The sequence below is a fragment of the Coffea arabica genome, chromosome 3c, assembly GCF_036785885.1.
Source record: "Coffea arabica cultivar ET-39 chromosome 3c, Coffea Arabica ET-39 HiFi, whole genome shotgun sequence".
Classification (NCBI taxonomy): Eukaryota; Viridiplantae; Streptophyta; class Magnoliopsida; order Gentianales; family Rubiaceae; genus Coffea; species Coffea arabica.
Window position 1 is genome coordinate 5,506,236 of NC_092314.1, and position 19,373 is coordinate 5,525,608.

The following is a 19,373-nucleotide window of genomic DNA, read 5'->3' on the forward strand; positions in this document are numbered from 1 at the left end:
CTGATGCGACAACCTTTTGCCTTTTAGATCCCACTGTTAGTGTTATGCTCCTACCCTTTTATATCGCCAATATCTCGTGTTTCGTGCTTCTTCTCGTCCGAGATCTTGACATTTTCTCCATTTTTTTTCCCTACAATTCCTTATGATGAAATTATGACTAGTAAGTAATAAACAGATGTTAATAAAATACTGGGCTTAATCGATAAACAAAATCTTGACACAGACATAAAGTAAATGGAGCCTTCTAATCTTCAGTTGCTATATAAAAAAAAAAAAAAAAACATGTAATGTGGTCTTTGATCATATGAAGACCAATTTGACAACTAGTATACCAAAAGCATTTGAGATAGTAAACTACTAATTCAACATGGAAGAAAGCAATCAGCCCTCTATATAAATGATAAAAAGCCATGCCCTAAAACTCTAGGGACAACAATAATGGAAAGTATAAATGGTACTATTCAAAAGTAATTAATTAATTTGGAAACATATTATTGTACTTGGAATCTCAAAAAATGCAAACCAAGATTAATTACCTATGCCCTTCTTACAAAACAAAACAGAAGATTAATCTAACGCATGCCCGGTAGAGAGCGATTAGAAGAAGGTTCAAGTGCTAATATTTTCAAAATTAATTTTAAATAGAGAAAATATTTAGAATGTAAATGATGATGTATATAATTTGTATCTATATAAATATAAACGTAAAGAGGAGGTCTTGGTCTAATAGTTAAAATCGAAATCTCAAAATTTAGAAGCTGCTTGGTTTAAATCCTATCCTCTTCTCAAAAATTTTTATTTAAAAAAAAAATAGTCAATGTGTTATTCATCATGCCTATAAAAAGATGCGCGTCTGTTGATATATTTCAGGTGTCATATTTTAGCTTCGTTAACGCCTTTCCACTGATAAGGAAAACCCTTAAATATTTTACAAAATATAATGCTGCGGCCCCAATTGGATGCTTAAGAATCTAAGCTGGGAATTGCTAAATCTTTTTGTTGGTAGATAAATTCTTTTTCGGTTGTAGATTGCCGTACTTTAGTGGTAGCCCCATCTTCTTCTTCTCTTAAATAAACGTTCGTAGTTAGTTTTCTCTTCGGCTTTTGCACAGGCCCACAGGCCACCGATTGGCAGCTGTTTCAGGTCTCTACTTTCCAGAACAGGGTTTTGTGCTGATTGTCTTCACAATAGTAGACAGCAGAAAGAAAGAAAGAAAGAAAGCTAGAGAGCATGGAGAAGCAAAAATGACAACATATTTATGCTTTTTTTTCTTGTAAAAAGACTCAACCTTTAGACTTTGGCCATTGCTTCTTCTTTTTTTTTATGCTAAAGTTTAGAGACACCTAAGCTTAATTAAGATTGTCAAAATCTTTGGTACTGTTGGGATGATGACAACAACAGTTACGATATCAAGGCAAAGTCTGCAAGATTTCTCTTTGTTAATCTTGGTTTAAGGATTTGCCATTTGTCCCTTTCCATTTTTGTGTTCTTTTGTCGGCCATTTAAGAGTTATTAATGTTGTTAGCAAGCAGGTTAATTGCACTCATCTTATGGATGGACCTAACAATTCCTAGGTTAAATGCATTGCACGTTTGCATTATCAAGATGCTTGTTGTCTCGAGGAAGAAAAAATCACTTGATTATTAGAAGGATTATTAAACATAAAATATAGTACAATTCTTATTCTATCCTTTTGATTCGAGGATGAATCGATCATCAGAAGAAGAATTAGGCCAAAAATTAGGACGCATCATCGGAAAATCAAACTTCCATTGGCCGTAAAAAAAGATTCAATTCATTTCTTAACACTAACAAACATTTCCCTCTTTTATTTTGGTATAATCAATGAGAGTGTCGTTTCGTTTTTCCTTTTCCTCTTCTTTTTTTTTTTTGAGGGGGGGGGGGGGGGGTTTGAATGAATTTCTTGTTTGCTTCTATATACTTTCTTAAGTGCATGACAGTTAAACAAAGTTTACAAAGTAAAAGAATGAAGTGCTTTACATGACAAATGATACTGTCGGAAAAATATGTTAGTAACACCATAGATGACTTAATTTTTTTTTGTTATATTAATGAGCACGTTTATGAAGACTTAGGATTCTTAATGAGCAGAGCACCCTCCTGAATCTTGATTATCTTGTCTGCTCCAACTGTATACTTTTTTTGGTCATGCTTTACTTTTGATGAATTTAGACTATGATCCCATCTTTGGTAAAAACAGATGCAAAAGAAAGAAAGTTGCTTACGCCCTAAAGAAAGGACAACACAGAAAAGGAAAATACAGTATTGACTTAATAAAGAGTACTTAATAAAGTGTTTAGAACAATAATACTCCCTCCGTCCCACTTTGATATTCTTATTTTCATTTTTTATTTGTCCCAAATTATAGTCCGCTTTCCAATTGAAAAATATAGTTGTATTTTAATTTTTCTAAAATACCTTTATTTTATTCATTATAAGTTGTTGTTACTCTAAACCTAACTCATCTAATGAGAATTGATTCTTTTTTTACCATCAATTCAAGTTCCCATAAAGTTGTACTCTAATTAATGTGAGGGTATTTTAGGAAAATAGCTACCTAAATTGATCGTTCCAACAAAGTTAACTAAGTTTTCTTAAACTATGTGAAAACAAAACCAGAACTATCAAAGTGGGACGGAGGAAGTATTATCTATTGCATTTGACTAGTAGTTCTAAAGAGTTTACAAATTTAAATGAATATAAAACCATCCCAAATTTGTTTTTCCAAAATAGTTTCTCGGATTGAGACAATTGAGAACCTAATAGTTCATACACATAATTTACATGTGCCAAATTTATTATTATTATTTTTTAATAATTTAAGCTTCTACAAATCAGTTGAATCCATGATCCCAAAGTGTTACTTACTAATCAAGTTGGAAAGAAACATAATTAGTTTGCTAATTATAGCAATCAAGTCTATATGACCTGTATATCAATTTCAACAAGTAAAATTTCTCTCCCAATCTTTAAGTTATTGCGAAATCAACATTAACCTACAGCCTTGGAAATTATAACAATCTTGGTATGCTGAGTCTATTATACTTGGGAAGCAGTTGTATATGTACCCTTGGAGTCTTGGACAAATTGCTGCATGACAGCTTCATTCATGCATGCAGGTTTGTTTGTTTTTTTTTTTTTTTTGTTGAGGAAATTCATGTATTGGATTTGGAATAGCTAAGCAATTGTTAATGGCATGGTCTTATAATTATATTTCCACTATTTTTTGTTATCATAAACATGTTTCATTTAATCATTTTTTTATTTTACCAATCATCTCTTTATTCACATATACATTATATGACAGACAGTACTATACAATTATTTCAAAAGATTTTCTAGATAATATTCTATCCAAACACGATACTACTGTTATTGAAATACACAGTGTCATTAATATATGCTTAATTAAATAAAAAAGAGTTTTGGTCTTCACTTAATTCACTTCTTTCTTGTTTTGCTTTTTCTTTTCTTTTCCTCTACTCTTTTTGTGGCTGAAACCAAAAATGTTGACTAAACATCATTTTCATGGTAGCTAATTTCAAAAACATGTTCGCAAACTTGCTGACTAACTGAAAATGGCGATAAAATGCAAAGAATTGAAAAAAGAGGCCTGAGAAATTGAGCAAAGGAAAAACAAAAGCAATCAAAAGTTGAAAACTTGAGAAGAAAGAGTGTTCCTTTTAGAGTGCTAGGCGCACTAGCAGACATATGGGTCCCATACACATCACTCTCTCCACCATCAGCACCCCCTCAAGGCCTCAACCTACTTCTCCTTCACCCCCTCTTCCTCCTTTTTTTGGCACCCAAAACCATTGCACATTCTTCCCTCTACTCTCTTCTGTCAACCCTTTTGGTTTTACTCTCTTGTTCACACCATGGAACAAACTCTAGGCTTACTAGGTGGTGGTTGTGGTGGTGGTGGAAGTGGTGGTGGACCTGGTGGCAGTAGTGGTGGAAGTGGTGGTAGTGGTTTGTCAAATGAAACTGCATCATCAGCTGTGTCCAAAGTGGAGAAAGATTATATGGGCTTGTCTTCAGAGGGTTCATCTTATGAAAATGAAGAGGAAATTGAGTTGGGGTTAGGCCTGAGTCTCAGTAGTGGTGGCGGTACTGGTGGGGTGGGAAAGAATAAAGGGTCATTGTGGGGTGACTATGGGAGGATATTGACTGCCAAAGACCTGCCTAATGGCTTTTCTGGAAGAGCCGGTGGTGTTTCTGGTACAAAAAGAGCCGCTGATTGTGTTAGTCCTGCTGAGAATGTGCCTGCCTCCACTGGAGTCAGGTTAGAATTATGTTCATTTTTTTTCGCATGCAAAAGAGTTTCTTTTACATTTGAAAGCTTTGCTTTCAGTTTGGTGCTCTTGAATTGCAGTATTTTGAGTGTTAATAGACATGACCTTTAGATGTTCTATTTTTTTTCATCTTTTTCTGGATTCTTCTTTTTTCGTTGTTTCATGAGTTCGTTGATTTTTCATGTGTTTGTTATTTCTTGTTTGCATTTTAGTTCCTTGAGTGTTAGGTGTGTGTGATCTTGCGAACTACGGTCTGATTAGCCGTTACTCTGTGTGTGTGTGTGGTTTTTTTTGGGGGGGGGGGGGTTAGTTTTCCTTGATCAACAATGATTCCTCCATTTGGTTATCTAATGGTATAATCCATTCCTGTAAGGATCATTTCGTTGACAGTGGAACTCATCTGTGTTACTGAATCCCTTATTTTCTTACCTTTTTCCCTCTTGTGAAAGAACTTTTAATATCTGAATTTGGAAGATGTTGGGGCTTCAGGTAGCATTGTACTTATATGCCATGCTTCTCTTGCAAGATTTAGCTAGATTAAACAGCATAAATGACAGCATTTAAGATTTATAGGTAAGCATTTTTTGTTTTTTTTTTTGTTTTTTGGTCCTCCCTTTGATGGAAAAGTTTATAGCTTGCGGTTGTTTTGCTTTCTTGAAGCAGTCAGGTAGTTGGATGGCCTCCTATTAGAGCATTCAGAATGAATAGCTTGGTTAACCAATCAAAGAATCCAAATGTTGAAGAAGATAAGGGAGTTGGCGGGAACGAAAAGAAGGAAAATTTGAAGAAGAAAACCAACTATGGAAATCACAAGACTGATGATACCCCAAAGGACAAAGGTCATCTTGGTTATATAAAGGTGAATATGGATGGAGTTCCCATTGGAAGGAAAGTGGATCTGAACGCTCACAATTGCTATGAATCCTTGGCCGAAGCATTAGAGGAGATGTTCTTTAATACCATTGCAATTAGTAAGATCCTTCTTTTTCCCTTTTGACTTTAAATAGCCTTTTGCTCTCCAAGGGAAGAAATTATGTTTTACCATTTTTTGGGTTATTTATTCCCTTGCAGCTACAAGATCTAATTGTTTCACCTTCAATGGCGATAGATAACTACTAGCAAGCACAAACACTTGCCATCTGCTATGCATGTATCTTTTGTTAACAGATGTTACTCACCATTCTTGTAGTGTTCTTGCTTCCGTGTTACTTAGATGTGTTTGTATCATTCGGATCAGGTGGTGAAAAGGAATCATCCAGACAGCCCCCAAAGCTTTTGGATGAATCATCCGAATTTGTGCTCACATATGAGGATAAAGAAGGAGATTGGATGCTTGTGGGAGACGTACCATGGGGGTATGCAACTAATTAGATTGCCTTCTTCTAAGTATGGAATAAATAATTTGTAGAAAGATCGGTGCACTAGTAAACATATTTATGTCAAAATGCAGCATACGCGGTTCTTTTGTCTATTTGGCCAAATACCCGACTGAGTGATGTTTCAGAGGTTCAGTTACAAGAAATAGGGTTAACATAAGAAGTTAACTAAGTATACAGTAGCTGGAATGTTTATATAAAGCCAAGCTTTCTAGTAACTGAGCAACTTGTGCATCTTAGGCTGAGATACTGGAGAAAAGTTTCCAGACTTTCTTCTTACCAGAAAGACTAAAGCATACAATCACAATAACTATCTAAAAATTCAATTAAAAAAAGCATAAAAAAATCAACAAAAGCATAATCATTTTGTGTGATGTGAATTTCCAAGTGATAATTGCTGCAACACTAACACATGACTTTTATGTGCTTTGCATTAGGATGTTTCTATGCACTGTCAAAAGGCTCAGGATAATGAGGAACTCAGAGGCTAATGGAATTGGTACGTGCATTTTGTAGGCTAATTTTCATCCACCTTCCAATACTATCAGCAATTTTGTATTGTGATTATGATATTTCCTTACAAAAACCTTCTCAAAATTCCCAGCTCCAACAATCCAACAAAGGCATGAAAGACTGAAGGGTAAGCCAATTTAGATGAGTGCTGGTTCTTCTCCAACTACAAAACGGCTGAAAAAATGAGGCCACAGCTTGAAAAGGAGACCAAGGAAAACATACAGAACTCTTAAAGAGTTACAACAGCTCGCTGAGATGTCTAATTGTTGCTGCTTTTGGTTGCATTTTTTGTTTTAATGTGTTCAGAGTCTAGTATGTCCTATTCAAATCAGTTTTTGCATATCTTTTTTAGTCATACACAAATACTTTTTCAAAGGCCCTCTCATAATGTAAATATGTGTTGCTTTATATCCAGCTTCATGTGTTTGCTGAGAACAATTTGATTTTTTTCATTATTTCTTTCTAAATGTCTTTGGATTGTATGAAAGAAGTTGTGTTTTCTTGTGCGTTAGATGATTACAACATCAGCTGCAAGTCCTATTGATCTCCAGTACTACTGTAAAATTCGGAGTTAGGGCCCCAAAAGAATTTCAACCCTAATTGTGGAGAATTTTGAGAGCACCAGTTTACATCCCTGGATTAATGTGTAACACAAATGGTGTTTAGCTTTATGTTAACATCAGAAGAATCCATCGATGACATTTGATGCTTGTCAACCTTTTGAACTTGATGTGCTTGTAGCATACTTTCTGACTTCTGAAATGTGGTCCAAGCTTATATGATTCTTGCTGAAAGAATGAAAGTGCTTGGAAGATACAAGCCTACACTCCAAATAATGCAGTTTGGCTTTCACTTGAAATGTGTTCACTCTTGCTGTTCACAGTTTATTTAACTTGATCATTCGGATTATGCTGTCGAGTAGGTTTTGACTGTATAGTCACGATCAACAACGACCTGCTTTTAGTTGATCGAATAACCAACTGTATGACACCATTGTGGAGGGTGCATCATGGAAAGAAAATCCCTTTTTCAGTAATGTTCTTTCTTTTGGTTGCAAGCATTGTGCATCAAACAGCTGGAAAAGCTAAAAACAAGTGTCTCTTTCTCAGCGCATCAAAGGGCTACTAATCCCATGACAGCTGCTATCCATGCAGGAATTCAATGACCGTGAGTGTTTAACACAAGATGCTCTAGCCCTGATAGGGTAGGCTGCCTGCAATATGCAATGCTGCTGAGATGTTCCTAGAGAAAACTTTGCATTTTCAGGTTTTACGTTGTCCTGACAACCTTGGTTATATCGCGCAGAAATGCTAGAATTCTAGAATTATCTGAAGCAGACAACATTAATTAATTTCTGGCAGAATTGCTACTCATTTGGAGGGCTCTGCTCATAATGATTCTTGTTGCTCCATATGAGATCTCCAGTCTTTCTTCTTGATTTCAAATGAAAAGATATAGGCTCCGTTTGGATTGAGTGTTTTTGTGCCTGTTTTTGAAAAACTGTTTTTCACATTCCAAATGCTACAGTAAATGTGTATTTCAAAAACAACTTAAAAAACACCATATCCAAACAATATATCAAAAACAACACCAAATATATTTCAATTATGCATATTTAATTTGTATATTTTAATAAGTATATTTCAATTTGTATATTTTAATTATGTATTTTAATATGTATATTTCAATTATATTTTAATATATTTTAATACGTATATTTCGATTACGTATTTTAATATGTATATTTCAATTATGTATATTATGTATATTATATTAATATAAATATATTTATTTCAATTGATATAATATATATAATATTTATTTATATAAAAATATTTATTTATATATAAATTTATAAATATATTTATACAATTTTGTTTTATAATATATATTAATATGTATATTATATATAAATTATATTAATATTAATGTATATTATATATATTATATAAATTTCTAATATTATATATTTATACATACATATTATAATATTTTATTTTATTTAAAATATATTTTTATATATTTATAATATATTTACATAAATATTATATGTTATATAAATTATATATAATATAATATATAATATATTATACATTTATATAAATGTACATTTATACATAATATATAAATATTTATGTATATTTATAATATACATTTATATTATGTATTATATATAATATAATACATTTATATTAATATACATAATATTAATTTTAAATTTATACATAATATTAATACATGTATACATTTATATTAATTATATTAATACATTTCAACATTATATTAATACATATTTATAATATATTAATTTATACATTTATATAATATTCATTTATAATTTATACATTTTTAATAATATACACTTATACATTTAAATATACATTTATATTATGTATTATATATAATATAATACATTTATACATTTAAATTAATATACATAATATTAATTTTACATTTATATGTAATATTAATACATATATACATTTATATTAATTATATAAATACATTTCTACATAATATTAATATATATTTATAATATATTAATTTTATACATTTATAATATTCATTTATAATTTATACATTTATAATAATATACACTTATACATTTATAAATATATTTATATTATGTATTATATATAATATAATACATTTATATATTTTCATATGAATATATAAATATATTTATTTATAAATATCTATAAATGTATTATAAATAAATGTATATTTATATAAAAATTATAATTTATAATTTATACTTTTATATAATATTCAATTATAATTTATACATTTATAATAATATACATTTATAGATTTGTAAATATAAATGTATTATAAATGCATAAATGTATATTTATATAAAAATATAAAAATTATAATATTCTAAAAATATTCAAAAATATGTCTCAAAAATACCTCTAAAAATAATCCAAAAAAATTTACAATAAAAGTTTTTCATATAGTTTTTGAAAAATAACCCAAAAAACAACTAATCCAAACGGACTTGTTTTTCAGATTCGAAATGCTACAGTAGTGTTTTTGAAAAATAACCCCAAAAACAGCTAATCCAAACGGAGCCCTAGAATTCTGGAACAGCGAGACTAACACCTCTCACAAAATGCAATTGCAACTTCCTTAACAAACAGGTGCAGTAGATCGATCTTTAAGTTGAAGACCCCATCATTTCCAAGAACTGTAGGCAAATACGTAATCTCATTGGAACTTTAATGCCATCTGGATTTATAAGTTAAACCAGACCAAGCATGGCCTCAGTCTCCCTCACCTAACCCTATGAGAAGAAAACCACAATTTTGCATAATCCTAAGACCTGCTAATGCTTGTTCTAGAATGCAACATATTTCATTCCACGCCATGAGCATATCAGCAAATTTCATCCAAGATAGTGAGTCGGCAACTTTTCTTTCCCTAGCCATTAAGTAGCATGACACTACTAACCATTGCATTGTGTGACTGCCTGACTGTTGGTATTAAATTGAATCCACAAAAGATTATAAAGCTTGTAAAAGCGTTAAAAATGCACATGATTAAAGCAACTTACATGTGAAATTTTTAAATCTCTGGGTGCATTCATGTAATTGTTAAAATTTGTTTCTCAACAACTCAAAACATTGTACCTTATGAGGATGCCAAACAAGAAAGTATTAAGCTGCTGTTATTGAACTAGGTTCACTCAAGCTTGATCATCACAATTACATTATAAATTTGATCTTACAACATGACAGTAGAAACTCAAAATTCTGCTGTCGAGGATTTCGGATATATGTCCTCCTGCATTTCTAGTGCACTAACAACCTTTGACAATTACTAGTGAAACATACAAACTATCAAGGCTTCAGATGGATTCTTTTGACGCTACAGTTCCAGGAATCAAGTTGGTGTCAGCGTACAATGGCACACACTGATAAAAAAAACTTACTGCAAAAACTCTCTTGGATCAGTGACATAGCCAGTTAATGCAGATGCTGCAGCAGTATATGGAGAAGCTAGATATATCTGGCCTTCTTTGTGACCCATTCGTCCAGGAAAGTTCCTATTTGTGGTTGATACACAGACCTGCAATCATAAAATCTTAAGTGTCTAGTTACGTGTGACAATGTGAGTTAAGAGACTGACCCTGATCTTGCAACCAATAAATATTAATATAACAGAAGATAACACTTGAGGCAGTGAGCAACTACATATTTGTGAATTTTTAGATGACATGTTAATGGAGTAAGCACATATCTACTCCAAATGCAACATCATTTTTCCAAAGATTAAGCTCACATGAACAGTAACACTGAAATTCAACTGATGTTCATATACAGCCATTAGTAACAAGAAAAGATTAAATGTATGATATAGGTAACAGATATCCTTCCCATCCTCAAACTAAAACATCTTCTAATAGATAGTAAATTACATGCGTGGGATGTAATTTCAGTATCAGAAGCAGTAAAAATGGATTAATGATGCATCAAACTTTAATGACAACATCACCAGATTTATATGTTTCCTCTGGTTTAAGTTTGAGCCCTCAGTCATTTTCGGCCAATGCTAAATTTTCTTTGAAGTTTAACTTTACACAAAGTGGAGCTACACATAATGATGTTTGAGATGGAAAAAGAATATGAAGGCAAAGTGGGGCACTTGAAGCAAGCATTTGAGCACATTGGTAGTCTGCTAATCAAAACTCTATAAATTTCCAGTTAAGACAAAAATCTTCTGTGGAGGGAAAAGCAGGCCATCACTGAAAGAGGAAACTCAATCTGAGATGAAAGATATCTTAGATGGCACGAAAAATAGCAACACGAGTAGGCACCTAAAAATCCTTCATCAATGTATGTAAACCATATTTTATCATAAGCCAATTGTCTCTCAAACAGAAATATGCATAACTTACCTGAGGTTCATTCATGCGTGCATAGGTGTCTTTGGGGCCTCCCAAACAAGCACCACAACTAGGACTTGCAGGTGTATCACAGCCAGCTTCCTCGAATATCTGAGCACAAGTTTTACCACCAGATCCTGGGACTGGAAGTGCATATACATCCATCCAAACCTGAGAAATGGGAAATATTAATCAAATGCATAAACCAAATGCATTTATCAAATTCAAACCCACAACATAAAAGGTGTCAATATTCTGGCCAAAATTTTACCTTTTGTGTTGCAGGGACCAAGAATGTTGGTACCTTGACCTTCTTTCCCTACAAAAGGTGCCATTGATTTTTGAGTTAAAGGGACATAGTTCCCATCCAAAACAGATAAGATAGTAATGAACTTTAATTTCCTTTTTCCTCATCAATTTTATTCAGGTAAAAGGAGAGATTTCAAACCTGTAAACTTGCAAATAATAAGATGTGATATAACACACCAATCAGTAGTTTGCCTACCCAACTGAAAACAGTTTCATAACTCATGCATCATAAATGCAGAAAATCTTTGTCCTCAAAATGAGCCATTTGAGGAAGCATTTAACAAACCAAAAGAAAGAACAAAAAGAAAGAGGAGAAAACATATATGAAGAATCAAAGGTATAGTACAGCGGTTGAATGACCCCAAAAAAAACTCACCACTGTGAAGCAAGCAAATAAATGCAATATCATCTTCCGAGCCAGTTGAAGTGTTTCATTGCACAAAAGGTAATGGAATGGATAGATACAAGAAGTAGAAATGATTACAGAAAAAGATCATGCAACAAGATTTTTGAAGCTTATTAAAGCAACAGATGCATCCCTAGTAAATGATGACGAACATTCTTCTACTGATTGTACTCAATCTTTGAAGACAACTCTCAGCCAAGACTAAAAATAAAAAATTCAGAAGGGAATTTCTTACTGAAGCTAGAAAAACTTTGGCAGCAGCCATAAAATCCTCAGTTTTTCCACCAGTACATGATCCAATGTACACTCTGTCAATTTTCACGTCTTTGCATTCTCTCGCCAAAGCACGATTATCAGGAGAATGAGGCTGCAAAATCATAAATGACACAGTTAAATGCACGAAACAGAGCACAAACCTTATTGTGAATTGAGACAATGCATTCTAGGCATTACAGGTATATAATCCACAATCTTTTCTGCAAAATCAACACTTGTCAAAACATTGCTGTTAAGCACTTAACCCACGTTTTTGTCCTCATTTTCCGGGAAAAATTAAACTATTTTGAATTGAATTTCAGAAAGGAAACATGTATTCATGAAGGACGCAAGGGCTACAAACAGAAATACATGCAATGTTCATACTGTGAAATCAGGTGGCCAAAAAAAAACCACTTACCTTTGCCACTAGAGGTTCCAACTTTGAGATGTCAAATCTATATTCTGAAAGAAATCTGAACAAAGAAAAGCTCTGATTAGCAACAACTCAAGCTAGCATGGGAAAACAATCTAAACAAGCAGAACTTTGATTAGCAAAAGCTAAACAAACTAGGAAAAAATTGCAAAGCCAAAATCTCAGACGAGCACATGATGTAACATGCAACAACTTGGAAATTTTAACTTGTGAACCTTACAATTAGGCAAGTAAAAAAACAATACCATTAAGATGTCCGTTGAACATATTTCTTTTGTTCAACACATTAATAATTTATATCAGTAATAAGTTATACTCTTAGTTTACTATGGTTAATAAGTTATACTCTTAGTTCAACACATATTTCTTTTGTTCAACACATTAATAACACCATTAAGTTATACTCTTAGTTTACTATGGTTAAAATGGGTCTCAGGTGATACTTCAGGCAGTACGAGAATCTTTACTTAACCAAAGTCAAGGGGAACAAACATTTCTTATTTCTTAAACCATTGCAGCTTAAAAAATTTCTCACTTGTCTAACACTCATTTAAGGGCAAGATGCCAATTCGAACTTAGATGGTTAGCTATCGCTAACAGTCTAGACTTCAATGATACATGTTATGCAGCAACAACAGAACACTCAGAGACACTTAATCCAAGAATCCCAGACAAGGAGAAAACAGCATTGATGTCTACCTATAGCTGAATTATATACTTTTAACTGGGCCAAATCCCTGCAACCTTCTTGAACTGAGGCACAATCCAACAATTTTCCTACTTACAACAAAGAAGAAATCCCAAGTGATCCTCAAGTAAGCCACTAAATCTTATTAAACATGTTAAGTTATTCAAGTTTGTAATGAATTGGATCTTAAAGGTTGTTATCTGTATTTTAATGTGTCTAACAGCAATCAAGTAATTGCATATTTGACTAGCAGAAAATCAGAACCTTGCCAACCCCCAAGAGTAGTAAATATACAAACTTAAATTTTCTGCATAAATTCCCAAACAATTCAACCTTAAACCATAAGGGAAACTAACCAAAAAGGCAGGAAGCACACACAAAAGTACACTGAAAATGATTTTATGGTAAATCAATGAAGACCTCACTTTAATATTCTTTCATGACAAGCTAAAATTCAGAAAAGATATATTCAAAATTTGATTTCTTCCCTCCACAAAAAGTAAGTATTCCCCAACACCTGCCCAAGATACAACAATCAACCCATATTAAATTTCTTGATGCTCCTTGAGGTTGCATGCTTTGAAGACTTCTCTTTCCTGTTAAACCAGCATGTGTATATACACTCACACACTGTGTGTGTGTCTGTTAAACCAGCATGAAGACTTCTCTTTTCTGTACGTATGTATATGTACATGTGTGTCTGTGTGTACATATATATGCAAGTATATGTGATTTGTGTGTGTATACATGGCTAAGTTAATGACAGCCTTTCTGAATTCTTCCTGCAAAACACCAGAGGCTGTCACCAGAGATCTTGTAAGCTCAGGTTAAAAAAAAAAAAATAGTCTCACTAGCAATTCATGTCTGACATGTTTATTTTACACTGTTGTTAAACTTGCACAAAGTAGACAAAGGAAAGGCAGCCAAAAGCAAATGCAGCAATTTCTAGCACTAGCAGCAATCCTAAAACTTCCAAAACATGCTAACCTTGCTTGCTCATCACTGTAAACTGGCTCATAAGGCACAGATGTCTTGTCCTGTATCAACAAGAATGAAAATGTTCATAAGTTGGGTAAACAGTTGCAAAGGTTCCATTTTATTTTGTAGATTACAATAACCATGGATGTTTTCAATTAGAAAACCCGAGAAGAAATTAGACTCTTGTAGAGGGAAAAAAAATATAAGAAGAAAGGGGCTGCAGGAGGTTGGATCATCGAAATGACATGTCATTCTTACCTCGAGGTACTTATATGTGGTGCTATCAGCTGGAACAACACCATTTTTGCCCCCAGCTTCGACAACCATGTTGCACAGTGTCATTCTTTCTTCCATCTATGAAATACAAAGTAACAACAGCTCAAACTTGCTCACACCGATAGATAACCAATCAAGCAAAGTAGAATGATCTATGTCAAAAGCAAGGTTAAGGAAACTCACAGTCAAACTTTCCACAGTAGTACCAACAAACTCCATTGATTTATATGTTGCACCAGCAACAGATATCTCACCAATAATCTACAATTGAAGATCAATAAGTGGTCAGACTTTATACCATAAAAAATGGAAGATACCAGGATCAGCCTAATTTAAATGTCATACTGATTCCATGTAATGTAACTACTTCGTATGTTCCAGTAAAACTTACTTGCAAAATTAAATCTTTTGCCAGCAAATAATCGGGCATTTCACCATCCATAACAAATCTCAAAGTGGGAGGCACCTGGAATCAAACATGTAAAAGTACAGATCATGCAGGCAGGTATTTAAAAAGAATAGTAAATACGGCATACATAGAAACTGATATACTCTAAAGAAATGAGCAAATTTTTCAAAAACAGAAAATCAAAACAGAAAAAAGCGAGCATCAGTAGCCACGCAGATGCTTCTCTGCAACATGTATAATTCAAAAATATACGGACTAAGATGGAGAAAATAGAAGTTAAATATAATCTCCATCAGAAGAAAATCTTAACATTGCTTTCACTTGATCACAGACAGCTAATAATCTCGAAAAGTATAGAATCTATCTAGAACTGAACTCCACAATCACCAATGAAGATGAACGTGAAACCCCACAATCATCATCGAAGACGTATATAACCTATTTAGAACTTAATGAGCTTTGCTGCATGTAAAAAAATAACTGATGCAGTTCCACAGGTGGTGAAGACTCTACACTATGGGCGAGCCTAGAACCCCTCTTCTCAGGAAAGAGTAGGAAGCTAAGACAAGGAAACTCAAGTCTCTCAGAAGGACGCATGGTAGCATCTGAACAATGATGACATTAATAACAAACTAGATGATGCACGCACAGAGATTAGTGCAATCAGGAATTATAAACATCAGGCAACAGAAAGATGATTCACCTTAAGCAAAAGCTTTCCTGTGCCTAACACAAAACCAGCATCAGTATTACCAATTCCAGTAGCAAACTGCCCAAATGCTCCAGCAGTACATGTGTGCGAGTCTGTACCCAGCAAGACCTGAAGGCCACAAGGGAAGACAAGCACGAGATGTTGGCAACCATGCAAAAACATTTGAATCTTTTCAAAATCTATTCAACTAAGGAGGCAAATATGAACCTCTCCGGGTCTGCAGTGACCTTCTTGAGCAAGAGCAACATGACATACACCTTTGTAATCAGGGTTAGCCTGTAAAGTTATTGCATCAAGAAACCAATTACAATTACAACTACAAATATATTTATAGCAGATTACACTTGAATATCAACTTCTTTTCTATGACATACCATTTTGCATCACTGTCAAACACATACCTTAAAATTGCCAAGATCTTGAATGTCATAGAAGTACTTGATGTTTTGCTCGTTACAGAAATCCCTCAAGATGCCCACATTACGGTTTGCTCGTTCATCAGTAGTGAATATGTAGTGGTCAGGTATGATGACAAGCTTTTCACGGTCCCAGACCTTTAAGTGGGAGACAGAAAAAAGATCATAGGTTAGATGTTGGACATGAATCCAATCAAGACAAGAATCTAATTCCACTTTACTCAAGTTTAATCAAGTTAAACCTCAATACTTGCGCTAGGTACTCTGCCATTATTGATAACGAATCCTAAACATTAGCCTATTAACAATTAGTTCAACCCAATGGCACTTCTAAACAAACAAACAATCAACAAATTCATACTCTAACATAACTCAATTCACAAATTCAACCCGAATCAATTCAATTCCATAATGCTTCCAAGAAAACAATAGCTCTCCAAAATGCAAATCAGCAAAAAGATGTTTAATTTTAGTTAAATCATTGATAAACTGCTTAGTTCATAGTATATACCTTTGCATTTTCGCCAAATTCTCTCTTGAAAATTCCAATAGCAGGAGGCCCACAAACATCATGAGTCATCAGAACATCAACATTGACCCAGACATTCTCACCAGGGCTCAACTGTGATTTCTCAGAAGCCTTTGCGAATATTTTCTCAGTCATGGTCATCCCGGTCTTGACCTTAAGAAGGACAGAAAAAAAATGACAAAATTTACCACAAATCCATCAAATTCAGCTACCCATTTGACAAAATATTATATTAAATTACATAAGAGAGAACCCAACTGAACCAGTGGTAGCAGGCCTTCTTTCAGACTGCTGAGGTGCCATTACAGACACAATTTTCTTGCAGGCCCTTTTCTGGGATTTTCGAACAGAAAATGAGGCTTGTGAGGAGAAAGCTGAAAGGCCTGCATCTTTCTGTTAACTCCAAAGTCACGCAAAACACAAAAAAGATCAGTCCTTCACAAAATCAGGGGAGAACATAGATTTTTGAAAAAAAATGAAGCCTTTTCCGGTTATTAATTCAATTCAACGCCTAATAATTGAAATATACCTTGTTAATCAAAGGTGTAGGGGGTGAGGTAATGGTAGCAGACGCCATTGGAAATGATTGAGAAATTATCTTCACTTTTCTTTGTTTGGCTGCTGAGATTTCTGTTTTAGGTATACGGAAATATGAAAACGGTGGATGAGGAAGAAGGAAACCAAAGTGTAAACAGAATTTGTGCTTCAATTTCTCTATTTTCGTCTTTTAATTTTTCCCCCACTTCTTGATGGCGGCTGCCTATTGAACTGGTGTTGACTTACGTGACTCGTGTATCAATCAGCGATGGGCCACGGCGGTGAAATGTGGTCGTGAGTTGTTGGATTCACTTAGGTCATGCCACCTTTAACTCTAATTTTTTTTTTTTTGTCAAAACATGCCACCTTTAACTCTACCGGTGTCTCTTTTATTATCTTTTCTTTAATTTCAAGGTGTTCGTGTGTTCAACTCAAGCTCAATCTTTTCATTTCAGCCTAAACTAACAATTAAGCACCCAACTTTCAAGTAATATGGCAAATCTATCAATTAAGATGTTACAGGAACGTTTCCATTTGTCATTTCTCCAGATTATTGAAATTTTTATTCTTTAATAAATTTGATCGATGTCATCCAATAGTTTTTATTGGGAGTGTAATAAATTATAATCAAGTCGAACACCCTAATGTTCAAACAATTTGTTTGATTCAACGAACTTATTTATCGAATTTGAATGTTATCGAATATAAAATGCTGTTCAAGTTTGGATTAATTAGTTGGTGAATTAAGGTCGAATGAACTCTTATCAAGTTGAACTCGATTCTAGTATCGGGTAGTTTGATTCATCTTTCAATTCTAATTATTATTTATTAAATTTAAATCTCTAAATTCTAACATACTACGAGACATAAATTTAAATGTTTAAATTCTTTTTATATTTCTAAAATTTTAAATTATTTTTGATCATTTGTAGTTCAGGTGCATAATACGAGACATAAAGCTAGTATAATGTGCAATGAAATTTTGGGAAGTAGTAACGTTGAGGGTTAATTCTGCAGGTTCCCAACAGAATGTAAATGTATTGAGAGTTTGAGACAGAAACATCAATGGAACCGTGAAAGAATGCAAGAGAAAGGTGAAATCCAAAAACTGCTGTACTTAACAGCATTGCAACCGAAGTAGAATAAACCTGAGTACAAGCATGGTCGAGAATCATGGGAACTGTGATTAATGAATATCCATGAAAGAATCCCTTGTTAGCCACTGCATCAAAACCTTGAAAGTTGAAGCAGTACTGCAAATAGCATTGAAGACCATTCGAAAGACGCGCAACCAGAAGTTCTGCACATTGACGTTCCTTGAAGGTCGTTTTTCAATGATAGCCTCTGCTGTACACTCCAGCAAAAACCACTTCGATTCGAGCAGCCAACCTGCACAAACAAGGTCATCCTCTTTAAGTTGCGCAGTTGAGTTGTGCGCAAAAGCAGCCCACTGAATCCCGCTTAACTTTTTCTAAACACTGGTGCTGATAACGCTAAAATTCTTCAGTATCTGACATCCCGGAGCATCAACATATGCAGAGATGTAATACTGCAATAAATTCTTGACAGGGTGGAGAGCAGCATGAATAAGGTAAACACTAACTTCATCCACGTTGTACTCAACCTGTTAATTATCGATCATCAGTAACACCTTCATTTCTCCAGATATTCTTGCCAAGGCTGCAAGTGACAATGAGTATTAGCTTGTGAACTCGTGAGAATAGTCAACGCAAATTTTACAACGCAAATTTTACAATTGACTTGCGTTTCCACTTTGATAGAAGCAGATCTGGAACCAAGCAAGCTTTCGATGTCTTCATCATTGTGAGGATGAACTTCCTCTCCATCTTTTTCCTGCTGATGCTTGTTTCTTCTTCTGTATTCCATTATGTTAAAAAAAAAAAAATACTTTCCTTAAAAAGATGTTTTTGAACACAAACTAGTTCGTTATTTGCATGAGGATTGTGCTCTTGATTCAATTCTCAGCCTGTTTTGTTTGGACAAAGGATTACTCGGAATAAAACTTTTATTTTATCGCATTTTCAATTTCCCTTTTTGTTAGACACGAGGACAGTATGTTTATGATGCCACGCAAACACATTTTTATTACACATATATATCAAAAAATAATAGTTAAATTTTTTTTCTTTCAAATAATTTTCTGTTTAAATACAGAGACATTTAACATTTGGATATTGAATTCAAAACTTCTCACTTATAAAAAATAATTTAAAAAAAAAACATTTAACATAAAAATATAACCAAAAAAAAAAAAGATAAAGAGACAAAGAAGGGGTGAAACTGGCACTGTAAGGTTAACCCCTAAAT

General features: G+C 33.5%; 2 protein-coding genes and 1 pseudogene across 3 annotated transcripts; 1 reads left to right on the top strand and 2 right to left on the bottom strand.

Moving 5' to 3' along the window:
• The first annotated feature begins 3,778 nt into the window (after nucleotides 1-3,778).
• Nucleotides 3,779-6,717, top strand: LOC113734362 (auxin-responsive protein IAA13-like). Of its 2 annotated transcripts, none has more exons than XM_027260881.2 (5): nucleotides 3,779-4,307; nucleotides 4,978-5,288; nucleotides 5,555-5,672; nucleotides 6,131-6,192; nucleotides 6,298-6,423. In XM_027260881.2, the coding sequence occupies exons 1-5, from the start codon at nucleotides 3,901-3,903 to the stop codon at nucleotides 6,345-6,347; spliced, it is 948 nt and encodes a 315-aa protein (XP_027116682.1). In that variant the 5' UTR covers nucleotides 3,779-3,900; the 3' UTR covers nucleotides 6,348-6,423. The 2 variants fall into 2 exon arrangements, with proteins under 2 accessions (XP_027116682.1, XP_027116683.1); XM_027260882.2 differs by having other exon boundaries at nucleotides 3,783-4,307; nucleotides 4,981-5,288; nucleotides 6,298-6,717.
• A 3,131-nt stretch (nucleotides 6,718-9,848) lies between these two features.
• Nucleotides 9,849-17,244, bottom strand: LOC113734363 (3-isopropylmalate dehydratase large subunit, chloroplastic-like). The gene is made up of 15 exons (XM_027260883.2): nucleotides 17,038-17,244; nucleotides 16,767-16,901; nucleotides 16,491-16,661; nucleotides 15,965-16,117; nucleotides 15,771-15,839; nucleotides 15,555-15,671; nucleotides 14,834-14,908; nucleotides 14,626-14,703; nucleotides 14,425-14,520; nucleotides 14,176-14,225; nucleotides 12,486-12,540; nucleotides 12,045-12,176; nucleotides 11,366-11,413; nucleotides 11,107-11,265; nucleotides 9,849-10,277 (listed from the first exon to the last, which is right to left on the bottom strand). The coding sequence occupies exons 1-15, from the start codon at nucleotides 17,083-17,085 to the stop codon at nucleotides 10,137-10,139; spliced, it is 1,527 nt and encodes a 508-aa protein (XP_027116684.1). The 5' UTR covers nucleotides 17,086-17,244; the 3' UTR covers nucleotides 9,849-10,136.
• An 806-nt stretch (nucleotides 17,245-18,050) lies between these two features.
• LOC113735415 (CMP-sialic acid transporter 4-like) lies at nucleotides 18,051-18,932 on the bottom strand (annotated as a pseudogene).
• Between the last annotated feature and the right edge of the window lie 441 nt (nucleotides 18,933-19,373).

Excerpts from the sequence above, each read along its gene's own strand:
- LOC113734363 (XM_027260883.2), bottom strand. The coding sequence starts at position 17,085 with ATGGCGTCTGCTACCATTACCTCACCCCCTACACCTTTGATTAACAAG. Across the intron at positions 16,118-16,490 it reads AATTTGGCGAAAATGCAAAG|GTCTGGGACCGTGAAAAGCT; the intron begins GTATATACTATG and ends TCCCACTTAAAG. Across the intron at positions 11,414-12,044 it reads CCAAAGTTTTTCTAGCTTCA|GGAAAGAAGGTCAAGGTACC; the intron begins GTAAGAAATTCC and ends CACCTTTTGTAG.
- LOC113734362 (XM_027260881.2), top strand. The coding sequence starts at position 3,901 with ATGGAACAAACTCTAGGCTTACTAGGTGGTGGTTGTGGTGGTGGTGGA. Across the intron at positions 4,308-4,977 it reads CCTGCCTCCACTGGAGTCAG|CAGTCAGGTAGTTGGATGGC; the intron begins GTTAGAATTATG and ends GCTTTCTTGAAG. Across the intron at positions 6,193-6,297 it reads CTCAGAGGCTAATGGAATTG|CTCCAACAATCCAACAAAGG; the intron begins GTACGTGCATTT and ends CAAAATTCCCAG.